Source organism: Miniopterus natalensis, chromosome 2 (assembly GCF_054644295.1).
Source record: "Miniopterus natalensis isolate mMinNat1 chromosome 2, mMinNat1.hap1, whole genome shotgun sequence".
In the NCBI taxonomy this organism is placed as follows: Eukaryota; Metazoa; Chordata; class Mammalia; order Chiroptera; family Miniopteridae; genus Miniopterus; species Miniopterus natalensis.
This window is the reverse complement of record NC_142082.1, coordinates 143,525,156-143,541,983: the sequence shown is the minus strand read 5'-3', so window position 1 is coordinate 143,541,983 and position 16,828 is coordinate 143,525,156. Positions and strand designations below refer to the sequence as shown.

Here is a 16,828-nt window from a genome sequence, read left to right as displayed (position 1 = left end):
GGTTTTGACTTGCATCTCCCTGATGATTAGTGATGCTGAACACCTTTTCATGTACCTGTCGATCATTAGTGTGCCTTCTTTGGGGAAATGCCTCTTCAGGTCCTCTGCTCACTTTTCAATCAGATTATTTTATTGGGTTTGCTCTTTGGGGGGATTTTGTTTTGTTTTGTTATTTAGTTGTAATGAGTCCCTTTTATATTTTTTATATTAACCTTATCAGTATACAACTTGCAAATGTTTTCTTTCATTTTATTGCTTTTCCATTTTGTTTATTGTTTCTTTTGCTGTGCAGAAGCTTTTTTGTTTAATATAAATTCACGTGTTTATTTTTGCTTTTGGTGCTTGTGCTCTTGGTGTCATATCCAAAAAATCATTTTCAAGGCCAAAGTCCAGGAAGTTTTCCCCCTGTTTTGTTCTATCAGTTTTAATGTTTCAGGTCTTACATTTATATCATTAATCCTTTTTAAGTTAATATTCGTGACTGGTCTAAGATAGGAGTCCAATTCACATTTTTTTGCATACAAATATTTTATTTTCTTAATGCCATTTATTGAAGAGATGATCCTTTTCCCATTGAGTATTACTCCCTTATCAAAGATTAGTTGACTGTATATGCATAGGTTTATACCTGGGTTCTCTGTTATGTTCCATTTGTTTATGTGTCTCTTTTATGCCAGTGCTATGCTGTTTTGATTACTATAGCTTTGTAATATAGTTTGAAATAAAAAAAATTGTAATGCCTCCAGATTTGTTCTTTCTCAGGATTTCTTTGTCTATTTGGGATATTTTGTTGTTCCATACAAATTTTAGCATTATTTTTTTCTATTTCTGTGAAAAATGCCATTGGACTATTGATAGAGATTGCATTGAATCTGTAGATGACTTTGTGTAGTATGGATATTTTAACAATATCAGTTCTTACAATACAAGAACACAGGATATCTTTCCATTTATTTGTGTCCTCTTCAATGTCTTTCATCAATGTCTTACAATTTTAAGTGTGCAGATCTTTCAACCTTTTGGTTAAATTAATTTCTGAGTATTTTATTGTTTTTGATGCTATTGTAAATGGGATGGTTTTCTTATTCCTTTTCAGGTAATTTGTTGTTAGTGTAGAAACACAGTTGATTTTAGTATATTGATTTTATATCCTGAAATTTTACTAAGTTTGTTTATTAGTTCTAACCATCTTTTGGTAAAGTCTTGGGATTTTTTTATATATAAGATCATACCATCTGTAAACAAAGACAATTTTACTTCTGCCTTTTCTATTTGAATGCTTTTTTTTCTTGCCTAATTTCTCTGGCTATGACTTCTGGTACTATGTTGAATAAGAGTGGTGAAAGTAGGCACTCTTGTCTTGTTCCTGGTCTTAGAGAAAAAGTTTTTGACCTTTCATCATTGAGTATAATGTTAGCTGTGACTTCTCATATATGGACTTTATTATGTGAAGTAAGTTCCTTCTATGTTCTACATATTCTTATTATGCTATTCTTTTTCAAAATAGGCTGACATATTCCAATTTATTTTTTATACAAAATTTAATATATTTTATATAATTTTCACCAAAAGTCTGTCAACACTCAAATCAGAATTACATACAGTATACAAAATGATTTTTAGAAATGTAACTTTTTATGATGTTAAATCTTTAATCTCGGAATATATGTATTTTTCTTTTGTTTAGATCTTAATTTACATACTTCAGTAAGATTTTACAGTGCTCTTCATAAGGATTCGGTGACTATTTTATTAAATTTATTCCTAAATAGATGATACTTTTGTTGTTAATGTGAATGAAATATTTTCCTCTTTCAATTTCAAGGTATTTATAAATAGTACAGAGAAAAATTCTTTTTTGTAAATATATCTTCTACATGGCCACCTCACAAACTATCTTATAAATTCTAGTATTTTTGTCACTAATATTTCAAGGTTCTAAGTATATAATCGTATCATCTCCAAAGTGATAGGTATGCTCTTTTTTAGTTCCTTGGCTTCTAGCAAAGAGAAACTACCAGGAAATCTATCTGCCTCTGCCATGGCTGAAGGCATAAAATAATTAACAACAACAATAGTAGTGTTCTCTCATGAGAATATATAACCATTGGCTTGTTCTCACTCAGATATACTATAGTGGATAGTATGATTCACAGAGCGGATTCCCCCCATCCCTTTGAGGATGAAAGCACTCATTCCTCCAGCTGCTGGGAGGGTTATCTGCAGACAGTATTCAGCTGAATCCCTCTCTGAGAATTACTCTCAGAGGAAGAGAGTCCTTTTGCCTTAGTAGGGGGACCACTCCTCAGGGCCATCTCAACTTCAGCTTCCTGTGAGTTTGGCTGAGCACTTTGTTGTGACTGCACCACAGTTCAACTTGTCCCTCTGACCAATCCCCCTTCCTACAGCTTCCCATCTCCCTCCATCCCACACATACACACACAAAAGCATTCTCCAATAAACTTCTTGTATTTCGATCTCCATTTCAGAATCTATTGCCTATGGAACCTCACCTATAACAAAAGATAATAACATCTAGTTTGTAGGGTTATTCAAAATTAAAGTTACTGGATATAAGAGCATGTTAGTCAGGCAATATTTAGAGTAAGTTTCCTAAGGCCTTGTATTCTACAGGAGAATAGTTAACATAGTAATTAACTTTATTTAAAATATATTTGTAAAATTTTCAGGTCGACTAATAAAAAAGTAGAAATATATAAATTCCAACAGAAACAAAATAGAATAATAAAATAACATACATGCAAGAAATAGAACTAAAATATCATAACAGAATCAAACTTAAAAAATAACAGAAAGATATATGAAAAAAAACCCAAATATTCTGAAATTAGAGAACATACTTCTAAACAACCAACTGGTCAAAGAGGTTTTCTTAAGGAAAATAAGATATTTTGAACTAAATAAAAGTATAACATTAAAATTTGGGGGATGCAGCTAAAGCAATGCTTAGAAGAAAATTTATGACATTCAGTGCTTATATTACCAGCATTTAAGTCACTAATTTATGTTTCTACCTTTCCTTTGATTACACTAACCCTTTAAAAAGAATATTGTAAATACCTATCCAGTCTTACATGGCAGTGGTGTGAAGAATAAAAAATAAGCACTAATAGGTAATGTCCTCACCCATGTCGACCTTTACTCTGATGCCTGCGCAAAGGGGGAAGGGTCCAAATGAGAGAAGTAGCCTAGAAGTTTCAGGCTGAGGTAACAGTAAATCAGGAACTATAGAGATGAAAATGATAGAAAACAGCACCTGGACCTAAGGAATAACTTCCAAAAACACAGCTGTAGAGGAATGTAAGATAAAAGTCCAACCTTCCAACTCTATTGAAGAAGAAACCAGCCCTTGAAGGCGGATGGAAGGTACAAGGTGAATGCTTGTATTACAAAGAAGCACTGTCTGAAAACCAGAGCAACCAATTTCAACCACAAGATATGTTACAAGCATTAGGAAATCAATACCAGGATTCACAAATTGGGTGAGAAAGATATGGTTAAGAAGGAAAGATCAAAACCCAAAAGAGATTAGGGATGAACAGCAAGTAATAACATATTAGAATTCAGACAATTGAAAACAGGGCAGAATAAAATGGTCAGGAGAGTCCCTGTAGCACTTTCCCTTCAGCTGGATTAGGGCCACCTTTGGAAACAATAACATAGGTTTCTATTCTTAGAAGTGACCAGAGCTCCTTTAAGAATTAATAACAGTGAGAACTGACAATTCAACCTTTCCTCTACCCTGGATGACCTTACTATAGGTTTTAAAATACTTTTCTTGAGGAAAAATTTACATACAATTAAGCACCTATTTTAAGTGTACAGTTTGACAAGTTTTAATAAATATATACACCCATATAACAACACAATCAAAATACAGAATATTTTTATCACTCCAAAACGTTCCCTCATATTCCCTTAGCAGCCAATGACTCCTTCTTGACACCAGGCAAACTTTGATCTTATTTCTGTAACTATTAGTGGGCTTGCCTGTTCTAGAAATTCAAATAAACGGAATCATACAACATTATGGTTAGTGCCTAGTATATTTAAGCACTAACTTTACTCAGTATATTTTTTGTATTCATCAGTGCTGCTGTGTATAACTACAGTTCATCCCTTTTTATTACTGAGTAGTTTTCCATTGTATGAATATATCACAAATACTTATCTATTCACTTACTGGTGGACATTTGAGTTATTTCCACCTTGGGGCTACTATAAACAAGGCTGGTATATACATTTGAGTGCAAGTTCCATTGGGAACATATGCTTTCATTTATCTTGGATAAATGCCTAGGAATGCAGTTGATGTGTCATTTGAAAGTGTATAATTAATTTTATTTTTTCAATGTCAAACATTATTTCCTAAATGCTGAATCATTTTTGCATCCCATCAACAATGTATGAGAGTTGCCATTGCTCCACATGCTCAACAACACTTGGTATTATCAGACTCTAATTTTAGCCACTCTGTGGTATCTCATCACAGTCTTAACTTGCTAATGAATATCTCTATATGTAACAATTGACTGATCCTAAATTGTCTTTTGTGAAGTTCCTGTTCAAGTGTTTTATCTATTTTTCATGATGTTGTCTTCTTTGTCTATTTTTCATTACAATGTCAAACTCTTTCAAAGTTGGAAGAGTTCTTTATATATACCAGATTCAAGTTATTTTTCAGATATATTTATTGTAAATATTTTCTCTCATTCTATGCTTGCTTTTTTTATTTTATTTTTTTAGTAGCTTAGATGAATAGCTTTATTTTTATCTTACATAGTCAGAAGTCTAGAAGCAGAGAGTACAGATTTGGTGACTTGAATAATAATGCAAAGGCAAAACTGTGTGGAATGTCAGATTTGAATTCTGGCTCCATAGCTTAATAACTGTATTTGCCCTCTCTGTGCTATAGTTGCCTGATACATATATAAATTGTAGATCATGTTAATAACTACCTCCTAGGATTCTTGTGAGGCTTCAGTGGGATAATTTCATAAAACTCTTATCAGAGTGCCTAGCACGTAAGAACTATTCAGGAAATGGTCTCTTTTGTATTGTTATTTGCTATGGGGTTTTACCACATCCTCTTTATATTCTCTTCATTCATTCTTGATGCTTATATCAGTGAGTTGAGATGATGATACAAGAAGCTAGTTCTAAGAAGGTGAGTTTTCCCTCAGGCAGGGTTTTGGCATTCAGGAAAGCCAGCTCAGGGTGAAGGAGGTGTCTGATCATGGTAACATGGACCTTTCGTTAAGATATACAGTAGATAGATGAGTCTGCTAACCGAGTTTTGTTATATATATATACCTAGAGTCTAGAACAATGCCCGACAGGTCATAAATACTTGATAAATATTTCTTTCTTTTTTTAAATCCTCACCTGAGGATATGTTTATTGATATTTTAGAGAGAGAGGAAGGGAGAGAGAGAAACATAGATGTGAGAGAGAATCATCAATCGGTTGCCTCCTGTACATGCTCCAACCAGGGACTGAACCCACAACCTGACAAGGAAACGAACCTGCAACCTTTTTTGTGTACAGGATGAAGCTTCAACCAACTGAGCCACCAGGCCAGGGTGGTAAATATTTCTTAAATTAAAGTCATGAGACATTTTTATACAAAAATATAACTTAATACCTAGGAAACAATGTATATCTCTTTCATTGCCACTAAAGTCACAGATAACACCTCAGAAAAAGAGCTAAAATAGAAACAAACTTTTAAGCACAAGTTGGATATTTTTATTACTATTATCACAAATTCTAAGTCAATAAACCCTGGCTTTCCTTTCCACCTAGAAAAAAACTCTCATTCTTCTCTTTCTCACCTGTTATCTCCCTTAGTCTCTGTACACAACCCGAGACCGAGGCAGCCACACTTTATTCTCAGCTACTCCCTCAAAGGAAATACACTAATTACTTCCTTGCAGGTCACCATTTCCTCATCCAAGTCTTTCCACTCTGTCTTTCACCTGGTAAAACACTTGTCAGTTTCTTCCAGGAAGGGCCATCCTAGTCTGTTACTAAGGAAACCCAACCTGCAGTGGCCCTGTGCTGTCCTCCTTCCAGCCTAGATCTGTCCTCGGCTTTCATGTGGAAGGAACTGAGTGCTGTGTTTCTGTAGCACTTTTCCTTCTTCACAGTTGTCAGTCAGCTACAGTTCACTATCTGCCTCCATCATCTTGAAGGGGCCTGACCTGGTTTTATGTTAATATGTGATGTTAAACCATAAAATAACAGGACAAACTATCTATAGAATTATATTGCAGTTTCCTCCTGCCTCCTCCCTTTTAAGAGATTAAGGCAGGACCCCAGGTCCTAACCCAGGCCAGAGTAGAAAGATTGCTAATCTAGTCCTTAGAGTTCATACTCTAGATAAGCCATTCCAATACTGCAAGGGCAAATCATAGCATACTCACATTTCACCTTGGGATTCACTCTGAGCATCAGCTATACAGCAAATAAGTTAATATTTGCTTTATGAATTATAAAGTATTATATAATATTAATTGTAATTATTCTTATGTCCTTCCAGTCTTTCCCTAACCCATAAGAAAGAGGTCATTAAATCTGAGTGAAACACCTGGATGTGGTCCCTGGTGGACAAGAACATTTAACTGGAGCAGCTGCATCTCCTCCCCAGGGAGGCTCTTCTTCAAGCCCCACAAGGAAAGGAGGTTGTCCTGCTCCAGAAAAGGCAGTAGTGTCCATAGCAGCACATATAGAATAGGAACAACAGACTTCTGTGAGCACCCTGGAGTGGAGAGAAGCCAGTAACGTGGAACGTCCACAGGAGAGAAGCACAAAGTTCAGAGCTGTCAGCTGACAGAAGAATCTAGTCCGGGAGTAAGACAACCAGGACGGAAGGAGTTGACTCCAAGCTCAAAGCAGGTCAGGCCCCCTCTCCACTGAATCTGAGTATCTAGAGTTTTTCTGGGCCGACACTACTTCTGCCTACAGAGGGGACGACCCCTGATCCAACCTAACAAATTCAGAAGAGAGCTTGCTATATTTTTTTAATGTTTTGTGTTAGTTCCAGGAGGTTCCAATGAATGAGGTCCATATATGCCAACAAATTTCTGGAGGCTCTAGGAAGAAACTTCATTTCCCCCACTCTAATCCTGTCAAGTGAGCCTCACCTTATTTTTATACCCAAAAATCCTGCTGTAAATAACAATAGTTAGCCCCATAAGAATCATCTCTATGAAATCAGCACAGGTAGGTAGGTATGGGTTTTCCACCATCACCACCCCCTTGGTCCTTGTTCCGCCCTCTGAGCCCCTAGGGGCAACCATAACCTCTCTTCTTCACAAGAATCCCTCCAATATTTGAAAACAGCTATCATATTCTTCCATTAATTTGTCTTTTCCAGATTGAACATTTCCACGTTCTTCATATGTCCCTAGTACGTCACAGTTCCCAATGCCTAATTCATGATAATTAACAAAATCTCAAATCATTTCTACATAAATTACTACTAAGTCATCCTAACCTTCCTGTACTTTTTCTACTGATTGCTAAAGCCTACAGACAGATTTTATATGTACCCCTGTTAAATTTCATCTTGTATTTAGTCTAGATTCCAAAAAACAAGATTATTTTGAATTGTAATTCTATCAACTATAATATTGGTTTCCCCTCTTTGCTTCATATTATCTGAAATTTGACGAGCCATGCATATTTACGTCTACCAAAGTCACTGCTAAAATAGGTAAAGACAAGATCTATAAAATCTTCTCCTTAAAAAAAATTAATAATAAAATTAAAATCTTCTCCTTTACACTAGACATCTTTCTCCAGATTTTCAGAGTCATTAATGAATAATTTTGTTGAACAGTAGCCAAACTAAGGGTACTAACTTTAAGCTCATAGCCATTATCTTTACTATGAAGTTTAATGAAATTAATTATGTCCTTTTTCTACTCTTTCTTGTAATCTACTAAATTATTAATACTATAAATAAAGGACATTGTGTGAGATTTCACATTATAATTAGCATTACCTAATTCCTGGTGATGCCTCCTTATGAGATTTTCTTTCTTTCTTTTTTTTTTTTTAAATATATCTTTATTGATTTCAGAGAGAGGAAAGGAGAGGGAGAGGGAGAGGGAGAGGGAGAGGGAGAGAGAGAGATAGAAACGTCAATGATGAGAGAGTCATTGATCAGCTGCCTCCTGCACGCCCCCAACTGGGGATGGAGCCGACAACCCGGGCATGTGCCCTGACCAGGAATCGAACCCCGATCGCCTGGATCCCAGGTCGACGCTCAACCGCTGAGCCACACCCGGCTGGGCTCCTTATGAGATTTTCGAGTGTCCTGTAAAACATCTACTTAAGAATTTTACTAGGGACCAAGGTCAAATTCACTGGTTAGCAAGAGCAACAGAAACTTTTGGATCATAAGCATTGATTCAGAGTCCAGGCTTGAAAAGTTTTGGATCGTTGACTGTTGGTTGATTTGGTTAATTTTACCTAGTTTCTTCCCTTGCTCCATCTCTCTGCTAAATCCAAGGTCCTATTCCATTCTCAATTCAAGTCTCTGTAAGAAGTCTATTAATATAGAGAAGATAAAATATGTTAAATTACATCTGGAAGTCTTCTAGTCACTCTGTGTCTGTACCTCTCATGTGACCAAATGTGTGTCTGCATAATGTAAGCCCAAAACCAGAGGGGAAAGATAGGACCAGGGAAGGAACACAAAAATCCTGTGTTCTCACTGCCATATGCTAATGTGGAATGCCATCTATCTTAACTGAAAAAATGAGAAAACTCTATATCATATTGGGCTTTCTGGTTTTTTCCACCTACCATTTACGCACACATACACACACACACTCTCCAATCTTAATCATGGTTCCATCTCAAGCTCTGAGTGGCAATGTTCTCTCAGCTAGGGGAGAACCCAGAGATTCCTCTCTCTTTTAGTAATCATTTAAATGCTTCTTTCTCTAGCCCAAGCACTAATTGTCAGGTGCTGTGATTTTTATGTGGCAATTTACTATTGGAAAATTATTGTAACCATTCATTCATTCATTCATTCATTCCACAAGTACTTATCAAGGCTTCCTATATGTTTGGTGTTGCGATAGTACTGCAATAACTGAAAGAAGGAATCCTGTACCAGGGTAGAAATTCTTAAAGAATCCACAGTTAGGTAAGATAAATTGAGCATTTCACTTGTATGGGGAATATGGAGTAGGAGAAGAAAGAAAGAAAGAGAGAGAAAGAGAGAGAGAGAGAAAGAGGGAGAGAGAGAGGGGAAGGAAGGAAGGAAGGAAGGAAGGAAGGAAGGAAGGAAGGAAGGAAGGAAGGAAGGAAGGAAGGAAGGAAGGAAGGAAGGAAGGAAGGAAGGAAGGAAGGAAGGAAGGAAGGAAGGAGAGAGAGAGAGAGAAAGAAAGAAAGAAAGAAAGAAAGAAAGAAAGAAAGAAAGAAAGAAAGAAAGAAAGAAAGAAAGAAAGAAAGAAAGAAAGAAAGAAAGAAAGAAAGAAAGAAAGAAAGAAAGAGAAAGGAGGGAAGGAAGGGGGAAGGAAGGGGGGAAGGAGAAGAGGGAAGGGGAAGAGGGAAGGGGAAGAGGGAAGGGGAAGAGGGAAGGGGAAGAGGGAAGGGGAAGAGGGAAGGGGAAGAGGGAAGGGGAAGAGGGAAGGGGAAGAGGGAAGGGGAAGAGGGAAGGGGAAGAGGGAAGGGGAAGAGGGAAGGGGAAGAGGGAAGGGGAAGAGGGAAGGGGAAGAGGGAAGGGGAAGAGGGAAGGGGAAGAGGGAAGGGGAAGAGGGAAGGGGAAGAGGGAAGGGGAAGAGGGAAGGGAAGGGAAGGGAAGGGAAGGGAAGGGAAGGGAAGGGAAGGGAAGGGAAGGGAAGGGAAGGGAAGGGAAGGGAAGGGAAGGGAAGGGAAGGGAAGGGAAGGGAAGGGAAGGGAAGGGAAGGGAAGGGAAGGGAAGGGAAGGGAAGGGAAGGGAAGGACCCCCAGCTTCAGACAAACTGATGAGAGACTAGGCAAAGTCTGAAAATGGCTTTGTCAACAGTCAGCAGGCCATTTGTCTAAGGGAAAAGAATGGCTTCTTGGGAGAGTGGGATCTGGGTTAATTTGGATCTTTCTCTATGGCGTCTCTCATAGAGTAAATGATATATTTTGCTTATGGGGATTTCCAAGTCTCATTTTCTTATAAAGGGAAAATGGACTGAGATGAGCAGCTGCTTCAGGAATGTGCATGACCTCAGAGGAGGACCATCTCCCCAGGAGTCATGGGTACTCCTCCCACCCTTCCAAGAAGAGTCCACCAGGTATGGCTCTCCTGTTGATGCTCAGCCAGGATTATCAGGTAAATAGCTCACTGATGAGTGGAAGAGCCCTATGCTGCTGTCTGATACTAACATTTCTATCACTCAGAAAGGATTTGGGAAAGACCAGTAGGATAGTAGATTATGCAGGAGTTTTGGAGTCAAGCGAACCGGGGTCCAAAACATAACTCCAGTGACCTTGAATAATTGACTTAAACTCACTGGGTCTCAATTTTTCTTCTCTAAATAAGAGGCAGTAGGGCTTGTCTCCAGTGCTTGCTGTGGTGAAGAAGTTAGTAAGAGAAGCATAGTGTGTGGTCATAATGGGATCTAATTTAATATTACTTTCCTGTCTTCTCTTGGGCCCAAATCTAGATGAGGAAACAGCCCAGTAGTGACGGTGAGAACCGGACCACCTGGCTGATCCTAGTGGGCTTCGGGGACCTGCAACACCTGCGCTTCCTCCCTTTCACCCTCTTTTTAGCCATCTATGTGGTCACAGTTGGGGGCAACGCCCTCATCGTGCTGGCTGTGGCCTCCAGTCGGACTCTCCACACACCCATGTACTTCTTCCTCTGCCACTTCTCCGTGCTGGAGATCGGCTACACCTCCAACATCGTGCCTCAGCTGTTGCAGAGCCTCCTGGAGGGGAAGGAAGCCATCTCACTGCTCAGCTGTCTGCTTCAGCTCTACGTGTTTGCCTCACTGGCTGCAGCTGAGTGCCTCCTGCTCTCTGCCATGTCCTATGACCGTTACTTGGCCATCTGCCGCCCCCTTCACTACCCTGCCCTGATGAGCACCTGGTCGTGTGGCTGCCTGGCTGCTGGAGCCTGGTTCAGCGGCTTCTCCTTTTCCGCCTTCACTCTGGCCCTGGCAGCCCCTCTGCCCCTCTGCCCCGGTAGCAGGGAGATCGACCACTACTTCTGTGACTTTGCTCCAGTTGTAGGGCTGTTCTGTGGGGATGTGGGGGTCATGTGGGGAGCTGGAGTGAGCATTTCAGGCTTCCTGACACTGGCTCCCTTCCTGTTCATTGTGACCTCCTATGCCTTCATCCTGAGGACTGTGCTGCGAATACCGTCAGGCGGTGGGAGGCAGAAAGCCTTCTCCACCTGCTCCTCCCACCTCAGTGTGGTTGGGGTGTTTTACGGCACCCTCGTTGTGGTCTATGTAGCACCAACAGACCACATGGCCCCCTTGCTCCGAAAGGCCTTCTCTGTCCTCTACACTGTGTTCACCCCTATGGCCAACCCCATCATCTACAGCCTCAAGAACCAAGAAGTAAAGAGGGCCCTTCATAGACTCTGGGGGCAGCTCCTCCCAGGACAGCTATTGACTTCTTCCTGGATTCCAGCTTAGCCCCGTCCTCAAAGTCTAAAGGACTGAAGACCACTGCAATGAAAATATGGAGACTGTGGAATTGAAAATAGATGTCTAACAAAATGAGGTAACTTCAGGTTTTCCAGGAGTAGGGATCAAAAATCTCATGCCTGGTATAGGGTTTAAATACTATAGACACTCCATAAATATTACTTAATACTGAAAAGAATGCAAGAGGGGCAGAGCATAACACCAAGTGGGGAACATTTGCAGACCATTACTCTAAGGTGGCAAGGACTGAGGTTGGCAGATAGAGAAAAGAGGGCTAGGGAGATGGTAATAAGAAGAATTAAGAAGTAAGGTATCTCATGACATGCTTCAAATGAAATCTCAGAAATAGAGAAACAAAACTCTTAGGGTTAAAGTCAGTAGAGCAGTGATGTAGGTAGTGATGGGATGAGAGCCATTCCCACTGCATAGAGACAGAGCTCCTCCTTGGGACAGGAAGGGTCAGTTAGAGGCCAGGAAGGAGCTCTATGCAGTCGTGGAGCTCTAGAGCCCAGGAGGCCAATTAGGCCACTGCTCAGGGCGTTCCCATTAGTCCTCCTGTCCTTGATGTTGGACCAATAGGTAGTAGGGTAAAGGAAGGAGGCAATTAAATGAGAAAAAAGGGAAATAAATTAAACCCAATGAGAGGATTCTGAAATTCTGCCTCTATCAAAGAATGTTTGAAAGCTTTGAAAAAAATGACCTAAAAACATTTCTAATATATATATATTTAAATTAGAAACATGTTTCTCAAGGTATGGCATGTAGGTCACCTGTATCAGAATGATCTGGAGTAGCTGTTTACAAATGCAGATTTCTAGGCTCCTCACCAGACCTACACAATCAGAGTCCCTAGAAATGGGGCCCAGGGCTCTACATTTAACAAATGCCGCAACTGATTCTCAGTGTAGGGAGAGGGCATGGTTTCCAGGGCTGAGAGGGACAACAGGAAAACAGAGCAAGAAAAAAGAAAATATAGTTGCTTGTGCATGTAAAAAGAGGTAACCCTGCGTAGTAGGAATAAGACACAAAAAGAGCCAGTGAGAGGACCTCAGGAAATAGAAAATCTGGAGCAGACAGTTGCCTCAATTGGATTGAGTGGGAACATAGAACAAGAGAAAAAGAACAGAAAACGTCCCTATCTGGAATGTTGCTCAGAAACTGGTCAGGACTTAGGCTGTATTTGAATTTTTAAAATGTCTCTATGGTGTGGTTTTGTTTTGTTTTTTGCATTAAAGTCAAAAGTGAAATCCTGTGTTGTGTGTGGCAGTGTCCTGGAGAAAGGACCAGGGCAGAGTGAACAGGCAGCACACCAGCTTCCCCGAACAAGAGCCCAGCGCCCTCCTCAGGATGCATGGCTCACACTTGCCCAGAGGGGTGCGGTTACTCTCTGTGACTGGCATTGAGAACGCAGTCTAGAGATAGGCAGGAAATTGTCCAGGAGGCACAGGAGGCCAAGCCCTGCACAAAGCATGGGGCTGCCGTTGTGATATTTCCTCAAGGCTTTTGAGAAAGCTCCAAGCCCTTCCCCTCACCCCCACCACCTGACCCCCATAAACTGTCCTCTGCCAACTCCTAAAGCCAGAAATTCCCATTTAAAGTGTCATCTTTTTAATCATTGGTCAAAAGTACGCGGTACTGTGGTATAAAGGAAAGGGCAGACCTATCTATGTTTTGATCCCAGTTCTGCCACATACTAGCTTAGGCAAATTGCTTAACCTCTTAGAGAAACGAATACCTATACTATAGCAGATACCTCACCTGTACTATGAAAGGAATAAAATAATAATAATCGCAAGAGGAGTGTGGTGAAAATTAAATGAAAAACATATAATAAATCCCTCTATCTATGCTCTTTGATTGACCTATGATGTACTTTATAAATACTAGCTTCTCTCTCACCCGACCTCTCCTCAAGGGAAGTCAGAAGACACTCTGTCCCTTTGGTCACAGCATCAAGGGCCAGCCCTTCCCTGGAGTGGACCCCTGGCTGCATATAACCACGTGCACATCTGCTCCTTCCTGCTACCTGACATTAAAGGGTTCAGCAATGCTGGGAGGAAGGCAGACCCTCAGAAAAGGGGAACCAAATAGAGGAGAAATTCTGGAGGAAAGAGTCAGAGAGGGGAGGTAAAAAGGAGGAAGGGACAGGAAGGAAGAGGGGGGAGGGCCGAGAACAGGGAAATGGAAAGAAAAAGTGAAGCAGCAGGAACATGGAAGGGAAAGGAAAAGGTAACGAATGGAGGAGATGAGACAGGAAAGCAATACGGGAAGAAAGGAGGATTTGGGAAGTGTTTCTCAAATTCTTTTGCTTACACCACATATTTCTTTTCCTAAAGGAAAGGAAACGGGTTGAGTTTTTAATGGATTGCGTTAAAAAATTTAAGTTATTAATAGGACTTCTGCTCAATATTGCATTGTAAGTCCATGCTTTAAGGTACCCTTTATAGAGCAAGCACATAAATAATTGAAAACATGCAAAAAGAGAAAATTTAAAAGGCATATAATAGTTCAAAAGCAAGATATTCCCCATGGGCCACAAATGTAAGAAAATTATTAAAAGCTGTCACTAGGGCTGGAGCTCAGGGCTGCAGGATTCCAGGTACAGGCAGCAATAAGTTCAGCTCCTGCATGTTAACAGAGACTAAAAGTTCTCCACCTGCAGCAGGAACTAGAGCTGAGTCAGAAATGAGGGCCTGGGATCATGGCCTCTTTTTCGTTAAAGAGAAATGAAAACACTGCTCTCTGCCACTGTCTGAGGCAAAAGCTTATACAGAACACTTCTAGGGAGGCAAGAGAGCACCTAGCTACAGAACCAGGAAGTGTGTGTGTGTGTTCTCTCCCACTCAAAATGAGTCTGAGATCCAATATTATAAAACACTTGGAAAAAACCTAACTCTACAAAAGGTAGCCAAAAAACCAACAGTTGGAATATAAATTTACACTAGATAAAATTAAAATATTAAAAGTCTGGAAATGCTTTAAAATAAATGTCTAAAATCCTTAAAAAGACAGTGAATTATTAATTTACATACAACACAGGAGAGATCATGAAACATATAGGTAGAATTACAAGCCCACATAGATACGTAAAAGAACAAATTTGAAAATCACAAATGAAAAATATACTCATTGAAATATTTAAAGTCTCATTGGTGGAATAAACTATAGACTTGACATAGATAAAGAAAGAATTAGTGAACTGCAAGGCATTTACTTCACCCAGAATACAATGCAGAGAGGCAACCAGGTAAAATATCAAAGAGCAGTACAAAGGCCTGGACTTTCAATGGAGAAGCTCCAATATTTACTGATAGGAGTTCCAGAAAAACAGAAGAAACTAAAAGAGAATAGTAATTTGAATAGATAATGAGTGAGAATTTTCCAGAATTGGAAAGAGCTATAAAATAAATAAATAAATAAATAAATAAATTTAAAAGGTTTAAAGAAAGACATGTAAATTCTCATTAAAATATATTCAAAACACCAAACAAAATAAATAAAATATAAATCCATACTTGGACATACCAGTGTGAAACTGGAGAATATTACGGTAAAGAAGGCACATACAATTATGTTCAGTGCAGTATTTTCTGAATAACAAAAATTAGAAACAATCTAAATGCTCAACAGAAAAATGCATACAAAATAGGCGGCAATATAGTGAATCACTGCAGAGTAGTTCATGTGAATGAGAACGAGGATCAGCATGAATAACCTCAAAACAATGAACACCTGAGTGCCCTCGGTGTCCCCCGGATCTGTCTCTTGCCTGAACAGTGTGTGGACGCAACAGACCCAGGAATGCTCCTTCTTCCAGCCCCCCCCAATCTCTTTTCCAGTCACTGCCTTTGGAACCGTATCAACCATCCTCAGCCTCTGAGACCAGCCAACACCATTTTTTGAGTTTAACACCTTACTGCCAAGCAACCATGAGCTCCAAGTTTGTCAGAATTGTTCCACCCAGGTGGAGGCTGCCATCCGCCACCTGGTAAACCTGCATCTGTTGGCCTCTGACACCTACTTCTCTAGGGGCTTCTATTTTCACCTGGACGATGTGGCTCTGGAGGGCGTGGGCCACTTCTTCCAAGAGATGGCCGAGAAGTGCGAGAGCATGGAGAGACTCTTGTAGGTGCAAAACCAGCACAGTGGGCCGTGCCCTCTCCCAGGACGTATTGAAGCCTTCCCAAGATAAGCGAGGTAAAACTCAGGACTCCTTGGAAACCGCCAGGGTCATGAAGAAGAACCTGAACCAGGCCCTTTTGGATCCGCATGCCCTGAGTTCTGCTGGCACAGACCCTCATCTCTGTGACTTCCTGGAGAACGGCTTCCTGAATGAGATGAAATTCATCAAGACGATGGGCGACACCTGACACCTCCGCAGGCTGGTCATCCCCCATGCTGGGCTGGGCGAGTATCTCTTCCAAAGGCTCACCCTCACCCTGGCCAGGTAGCTCAGTTGGTTAGAGGTTCCTCCCAATATGCCAAGGTTGGGGGTTGAGGGTTCGATCCCCAGTCTGGGCACATACAAGAAACAACCAATGGAACAATAAATTGATGGAACCAATGGAACAATAAATTGATGTAAATAAGTGGAACAACAAATTGATGTTTCTCTCTCACGCGTGCGCTTAAAATCTATAAATAAAATAATTTAATAAACCAAAAAAAAGAAAGGCTCACCCTCAAGCTTGACTAGGAGCCTTTGGAGCCCAGAGGCCTTTAAGGGGCCCCTCTGAATCCCCCTAGAGTCTGGCTTCTGGCTTCTGTGTCTGGCTCCTGGCTTCTGTCTGAGCCTCTCCCTGAAACCACTAGCATCCTTTTAACCACCCTGGAGCCTTTTCCCATACCTGGGACCAAATGGAAACAGTAAAGCATTTTGCAGAAAAAAAATAGTAAACACCTTGAATGAAAAATACATGGTGCAGTATAATATGCATACTACTAGGCCATTTGTTTGAAACTTAAAACCAGACATAACAATACATATATTATTTGTGGGTACATACATATCTAATGAAAACCTGTATAGAAATAAAATACACAAATTCAGATTCCTTTTTACCTCTGTAAAAATAGACTCAAGTAGAGGCTATTTATTGTACAAAACCCAGTATATCCAGATCTAGAAGTAGTCAGTCTAACTCATGGCACTGTGAGAC

The 16,828-nt window shown here is 40.1% G+C and overlaps 2 protein-coding genes across 2 annotated transcripts; both read left to right on the top strand.

Moving 5' to 3' along the window:
* Positions 1-10,676: 10,676 nt before the first annotated feature.
* LOC107528103 (olfactory receptor 11A1-like) lies at positions 10,677-11,657 on the top strand. The gene has a single exon (XM_016201029.2). The coding sequence runs from the start codon at positions 10,677-10,679 to the stop codon at positions 11,655-11,657; it is 981 nt and encodes a 326-aa protein (XP_016056515.2).
* Positions 11,658-14,898: 3,241 nt separating this feature from the next.
* LOC107528104 (ferritin light chain-like) lies at positions 14,899-16,039 on the top strand. The gene is made up of 3 exons (XM_087813769.1): positions 14,899-14,916; positions 15,634-15,794; positions 15,898-16,039. The coding sequence occupies exons 1-3, from the start codon at positions 14,899-14,901 to the stop codon at positions 16,037-16,039; spliced, it is 321 nt and encodes a 106-aa protein (XP_087669895.1).
* The last annotated feature ends 789 nt before the right edge of the window (positions 16,040-16,828 follow it).